The sequence below is a fragment of the Terrapene carolina genome, unplaced genomic scaffold (assembly GCF_002925995.2).
Source record: "Terrapene carolina triunguis isolate 2854851 unplaced genomic scaffold, T_m_triunguis-2.0 Scaffold234, whole genome shotgun sequence".
NCBI lineage: Eukaryota > Metazoa > Chordata > Testudines > Emydidae > Terrapene > Terrapene triunguis.
This window is the reverse complement of record NW_020664585.1, coordinates 16,512,147-16,519,273: the sequence shown is the minus strand read 5'-3', so window position 1 is coordinate 16,519,273 and position 7,127 is coordinate 16,512,147. Positions and strand designations below refer to the sequence as shown.

The following is a 7,127-nucleotide window of genomic DNA, read 5'->3' as shown; positions in this document are numbered from 1 at the left end:
GCTGGGGGCTCAGTGGCTCTCAGGGAGGGTGGTGGGACAGTGGCTGGAGCAGCACATCTCAGGGAGGGCGCTGGGGGCCCTGGCTCGCTGCTGGGGTATCAGTGGTTGGGGGGGGGGCTGGCTCGGTGGTGGGGTGTCAGTGGCTGGGAGGGGGGCTGGCTCGGTGCTGGGGTGTCAGTGGCTGGGGGGGGCTGGCTCGGTGCTGGGGTGTCAGTGGCCGGGGGGGGGGCGCTGGGGGCCCTGGCCAGGTTCTAACCGGCTGCTCTGCCCGTTCCGTGTCCCGGGCTGTGTTGCAGACGCTGCGGAGAGCCGACGGGAGTACGAGCGGGAAGCGGCCAGCGGGACCCCTCTCCACGCCGACCCCGCGCACCAGCAGCTCATGTCGCGGGTGCTGAGCCCGGCCCTGCCCGTCCCCGGCGCTGGGGGCCTCGTCCAGCTCAGCAGCACGCCCGGGAGCCGGCCCAGCCCCCCGCACCACGAACTGCGGCTGGAGCCCCCCGCCTCGGAGCCCCTGCACCACCACCCCTACAAGTACCCGGCGGCGGCCTACGACCACTACCTGGGGGCGAAGAGCCGGCCCGCCCCCTACCCCTTACCCAGCATCCGGGGCCACGGCTACCACCACCACCACCACCACCACATGGGCCCGCCGCCGGCCAACGTGTACTCCTCGGCGGGCGCGCCGCCCAGCTACGACTACGGGCCGCGGTAACCCGCCCGCCCCCTGCCCTGGCCTGCCCTGCCCTGCATGGTGTGCGCCCCCCGCGCCCCCGGCTGCCGAGAGGAGACCTCCCGCTGCCCGCCGCCCCGAGCGCCTCCCCCGGCCCGGCCCGGCCCGGCCAGGCCCGACGGGGCCGCTGCTCGGCTCTGCCCACCCGCCCCCTGGCCCGCCGCAGAGAGCGGGCGGGCCGGAGGCCGGAGCGAGGCAGGCAGGGGCCGGGCCGGGCCCGGGGCACTTCGCTTTGCTCCAGCGACAAAGCCAGAGGGGGCGCTTCCCGCTCCCGTGTGAGCAACCGGCACGACCCACCGCACGGATGCTGTTTCGGGCGCCCGGCCGCGGTCCTCCCCAGGCCCCGGGAAGGAGGCAGGCCGGGGTGACCAGCCCCTGGGAACGGGCAGTGACTCGCCTGCGGCAGAGCCAGCCGTAGACTCTCGGTTTCCCAACGGCCAGGCCTGGCCCTCCCGCGCCAGCCCATGTGGGCTCTGGAAGGAAACTTGGCCTGGGGGGGAATCACGTTAACACCGAATGAGACGATGTCCTGTGCTCCGCAGCTGGCCCTGGGCACCTGCAGTCCCTTGGCCTGATCCTACTCCTCGTGAGATCCACCTAAGTGGGATTGTTGTGACTCACTGACGTGGGAGGACTGGGGGCTCCCTTGGCTTTAGACCTTCTCCCCCTCTCCACTGTATTTTCCAGGGGACTAGCGGTGGAAGTAGGGCTTAAAGTTAGGAAATGTTTTGATGTTGCCAGGTGACCTCCAGCTAGGTCCTTCCCAGGGCCCATCTCTTCATGACTGATGAGGTTGTAGGGGGCAACTTTATACACAAGCAACTGTTTGGGGCCCGGTGCTTCTCTAATGTAGCCCAAGGCCAAGAACAGTGCTACAGATTTTTATTTTTCCCAACAATCGGTATTAAGGTCATTACAAGCATACAGAAAAAAAGACAAAGTTTGGGCCATATTTTCATATTCTCAGAGGGTTCATGATTGCTGGTGATGAGAACACCACCAGAGCAGCCCTACAACACTACCTTGCCTGGTGATTTCCTGGTCTCTTAATACTCTCTAGTGCAGCCTGGCCTTTTAGAGGATTTTTCCCCCCCAGCATGCTTTTCAGGGGCTGGCCCTTTATATCTAGCAGAGCTGCAACTGGCTGCTTGCTGTATGCCTCTTCTTACATCTGGAAAGTATATTTTATGTCTCCCCTCAGGTTGCTTTTCTTGTGGAGATGGTCCACATCCCAAAATTTAGCTTCTGACATATGTCTCGAGCTACACATTATGAATATCCAGGCTACGTTTTTGCTTGGTGTTCCACCAATTGTCAGGCCAGTCCTGTATTTCAGAGAAGGATTTAACGGCTAATTGACCATGCGGGTTTATAAGTGCCTCCGTCCTCCTCCCCCTGCTCCACAGAATTCTGTAGAAAGAGATGGCTTATATTTTATGTCCTCTGATTCATCCATATTTGTGCCTCTGCATTGCAAATTCCACAGTGTTCTCTTGGTATCTTTTTGAAAGGGGATTCCTTACCTTGTGAAGGTGGCAAATGTTAAGATCACATAGTAATGTCTATCCAGTCTTCAGCAATAGGCTCTATCCAGAAGAGATACAGGCAGATGTGAATATTTTCTGTAACTTTTTCCATTACAAAAATCTGGATCAATTGTGAAGATTTGTGCAAGAACCATGTGTTTTTATTTGACATTTGCAGTGAATTGTGAAATTTTTAGTGTCCAACTACACAATAATAACTGTTCTCAAAAAGGCTGATGTGAAATAGACTTGTGCCTATTATTAGACAGGTGGAAACTGCTCTCTGACATGCCCTGTTGCTTTGTCGCTGTTATTTCAGAGTTTTCACTATGATTTGTTACCTGGACATTGATTAGTGCCAAAGCTTTTGTTTAATGAAGTTGTTATATTTATTTTTTTTTCTTTCAGAGATTATACAAACGTTTTTGGTTTTGTTTTCATAATAGTTGCAGTGTAGGAAAAAGTCAAGACAACCAAAGAGTCGTATCTGCAAACAGTGTAGATACTTGTAGATATTTATAGATATGTGTAGATAATCTTATTACAGTTAAATTGAAAAGACATTGGACAGTGACATTTATAAATGGTTTTCCTTCTTTTTTTGTGTGGGTGTGGGTGTGTTTGATCAGTTTGTGTGTTCTGAAGTCCCTCCCCATACAAAGTGAGGTCACTTTGGGGGGGAAAAAAAGGCAGTGTTGGCTCTGATCTTATAAGTTGTTCTATATAACCAGACAGATCCTTGTGCTGTGTGAGGCTTCATATGGTTGCAGAGATATACCTGTGTGGAACAATTTGCAGGATTAGACTTTAATTTGCAAGTAACACTAGAACAATAACTCTTTTGCATGTATATGGCGCCTTTCTTTCCCAAATACATACATACTGGGACCAGTGCTGTTCAACATATTCAGACATGATCTGGAAAAAGGGGTAAACAGGGAGGGTGGTAAAAGTTTATAGATAATACAAAATGACTCATGATAGTTAAGTCCAAAGCAGACTGTGAAGTTAGAAAAAAGATCTCACAAAACTAGCTCAAGGGGCAAGAAAATGGCAGATTAACTTCAATGTCGATAAATGTAACGTAATGCCCATTGGAAAACAGAATCCCAACTATACCTCCAAAATGGTGTGGTCTAAATTAGCTCTTACCATTCAGGAGAGAGGTCTTGGGGATAGTGCAGCAGCAGTCAAAAAAGATAACAGAATATTAGGAACCATTAAGAAAGGGATAGATAATAAGAAAAGATCGCAATGCCACTATATAAATCCATGGTATGCCCCTACTTTGACTACTGTGTGCAGTTCTAGTTGCCCCATCTAAAAAAAGATACATTAAAATTGGAAAAAGTACAGAGAAGGGCAATAAAAATGATATGGGGTATAGAGTAGCTTCCAGCTGAGGAGAGATTAAAAAGACTGGGATTGTTTGGCTTGGAAAAGAGATGACTAAAGGGGGATATGATAGAGGTCTATAAAATCTTGAATGGTGTGGAGAAAGTGAATAGTGTTGTTTACCCCTTCACATAATACACAAGCTGGGGTCACCCAATGAAATTAATAGGCAGCAGGTTTATAACAAACATAAAGAAGTAGCGCTTCACACAATTTACAGTCAACCCGTGGAACTCATTGCCAGGGGATGTTGTGAAGGCCAAAAGTATAACTGGGATAAATTCATGGAGATTTGGTCCATCAATAGCTATTAGCCAAGCTGGTGAGGGGCACAACCCTATGCTCCAGCTGTCCCTAAATCTCTGACTACTAGAAGCTGGGACTGGATGATCATTTGATAAATTGCCCTGTTCTGTTCACTCCCTCTGAAGCATCTGGCATTGGCCACTGTCGGAAGACAGGATACTTGGCTAGATGGACCATTGGTGTGACACAGTATGGCCCTTCTTATGTTCTTACTGTAGCAGGGAAATCCAGTCAGTTCTGGGGTAGTGACTAGTAACAAACTTGTCCCTAATGCACTTAACAGTATGGGGGAGGGGAGTGAGAGGAAACTGAGTAAGGATACTAGGGTTGATCCCTGCTTTTACAAAATGTGCTTGGTTTCTATAATGGCCATGCAGAACAAACAGTCCATGAGTTTAACTGCATGGAATTCTATTTATCTCCTCTGGAAGGATGAAGCCCTTGTTAGGGTTTGAACTTTTGACTCTAGGAAGCGTATCTGAGCCTGAAATTTAGATCACCAAACTACTATCCCCTCAGCATTTTTAGAACAGGGACCACTAAGCTAATTCTGCATCTGAAACGGTAGGAGAGACCATGCAGATTTAGGAATGGCTAGAATTATAAACCTTAAAAGGTATTTCCACAGCTCTCCCACCCCTGGATTTAGGCCTGGAGTCAGCAAGGTCTTTAAGGCCATGCTTTGCTTTAAGCATGGGAGTAATCCAGTTTGACGTCACATGTTTAAAAGTAGTCAATTTTAAACATCTTGCTAAATTGGGGCCTTTATGACTTGTAGTGCCTCATTAATGGCTAATCTCTCTGTCCATCCTATAACACAGGGTTGTGTAGATGTGATAAAAGGAACAGATAAGTTAAGAGGGCAAGAGATTTTTAGGGTATTGCATCCCTAAATCAGCAGGTACTTATAAAGGCTAGCATATCAGTTGCTGTCCTTCTACACAAACTAGGCAGTTGCCTAGGGCGCCAAGATTTGGGGGCGCCAAAAAGCAGTGCCCCCAATTTCTTTTTACAGCATTCCTCCCCGAGCACGCGGTCGCCGCTCCACTTCTCCCACCTCCCAGGCTTGCAGCGCCTATCAGCTGTTTGGCGCCCCAAGCCTGGGAGGGGAGGAGAATTAGAGCAGGGGTGGCATGCTTGGGGAGGAGGTGGAGCAGAGGTGAGCTGGGATGGGGAGCTGCTGCATGGCTCCCGGGGGAGAAGCTGCCGTGGGGGGGGGGGCGCCTCAGGGCGGAGGGGAGCTGCTGTAGGGCTGGGAGGGTGGCCGCAAGGTGGAAGTTTCGCCTAGGGCGCGAAACTTCCTTGCACCGGCCCTGTACACACTGCATGTAGTGAGCACATTGGCTTATCTAGAGCTGTCATAGAGACCCTCTGTGCTACACACATAGAGCGTGGAAGCCTTTCTACATGGGCAATGTGGTCTGATAAACTGATTAAGTGGCTGCACAACTGGTTGAAAAAACATATGCAAAGAGATAGTTATCAATGTTGTCACTGTCAAACTGTGAAGCCCTATCTAACAGGGCGCCACAGGGGGTCTTTCCTGGGTCTGGTACTATTCAATATTTTTCACTAATGGTATGGGTAATGAGAGCGAGCACATGCGTATACAATTTGCAGCTAACCCCACGCTGGGAGGGGTTGCAAGCACTTTGAAGGACAGAATTAGAATTCAAAATCATCTTGTTTTCGGACCAATTCTCCAATTTGTCAAGATCAAGTTTAATAAAGATAAATACAAAGTACTAGTGTTAGGAAGTAGAAATCAAATATATGAATACAAAAGTGAGAACAACTGTGTAGGTGGTTGTACTGCTAAAAAGGGTCTGGGAGTTATGGTGGACCACAAATTGAATAGGAGCTAACCATGTGATGGAATTGCGAAAAAGGCTGATACCATTTAAGGGGGATGTTAACAGGAGTGTCATATAAGATGCTGGATATAACAGTCCTGCTCTCCTGGGCACTGGTAAGGCCTCAGCTGAAGCACTGTGTCCAGGTCTAGGCCCCACACTTCAGGAAAGATGTGAACAAATTAGAGAAAGTCCAGCGGAGAGCAACAAAAATGATAAAAAGGTTTAGAAAATCTGACCTATGAGGAAAAGTTAAAAAAACTGGGCATATTTAGTCTTGTGAAAAGAGGACGGGGGAGGGGCTTATAACAGACTTCAAATATGTTAAGGACTGTTATAAAGATGTCCAAGATCAATTGTTCTCCATGTCCACTGAAGGTAAGACACTAAATAATCAGTTTAATCTGCACCAAGGGAGAAGGTATTAGGCAAAACTTTCTAACTATAGGGATGGTTAAGTACTGAACTAGTCTTCCATGGGAGGTTGTGGAATCGCTGGCATTGGAGGTTTTTAAGAACAGGTTTGGCAAACATCTGTCAGGGATGGTCTAGGTCTACTTGTTCCTCCCTCAGCATTGGCTAGACTAGATGACTGCTCAAGGTCCTTTCCAGCCCTATGGTTTTATATTATGCATTGCCCTAATAAATGTTATAGCAACGCTTTGGTATGGAGAACCAGGGAATAATTTAAGATCACGCTAGCCATGTGACCTGGCTAGCTGTTCACTATCTGGTTTAACCAGGATGTACACTACACAAGCACATACTGTTTTTTCCAATTATTAAATTGTAATATAGAGACACACCCAATTTATCAAGCTGACCATCACTCATGCAGCTGTATGTTGCTGTCATCGGAGTCAATGGCAAAACTCTCCTGGATTTCAAAAGACATAAGAGAACTTGGGGACAGTCCCAAAAGTGGATGCCTAAGGTACATCCGTATTTAAATGCTGATGAGGAAATATGCCTCTGCACGCAAGGCACAGCCACTTAAATGTGCCAGCTAGGGCATGGAGTGGTGACATGTTGTTCAGAGGTACTAATTGATTTTGGTGGGCGCTCAGCAGCTCTGACAACTAGGTTCCCTATTTCACTGGCTAAACGTGGCATTCGGCGCTTAGCTTTAGGCCCCCACCTCGGAAAAGTTTGGCCCAGGGCCTTTTATTGGGGGTGGGGGTGGGGATGCTGCTGTTTTCCGGCCGGCGAGCCCCGGAGGCTCCACCCTGGTGGCGGAGGTTTCCTGGGATCACTGATAGCCAAAGGTGGCGTGACTCCCTGAGCCGATCCCAGGCGGGGCTCGCCCCCCCCCCCCCC

At 49.4% G+C, this 7,127-nt stretch overlaps 1 protein-coding gene across 2 annotated transcripts in view; it reads left to right on the top strand.

Annotated features, from left to right (window-relative positions):
* TBX1 (T-box transcription factor 1) overlaps positions 1 to 754 on the top strand; it is a 19,764-nt gene extending 19,010 nt beyond the window's left edge. For both annotated transcript variants that reach the window (XM_024195938.3, XM_026656941.2), the window contains exon 8: positions 297 to 754. In XM_024195938.3, the coding sequence (XP_024051706.1) occupies positions 297 to 712 (416 nt within the window). In that variant the 3' untranslated portion in view covers positions 713 to 754. The remainder of the gene's footprint in view (positions 1 to 296) is intronic.
* The last annotated feature ends 6,373 nt before the right edge of the window (positions 755 to 7,127 follow it).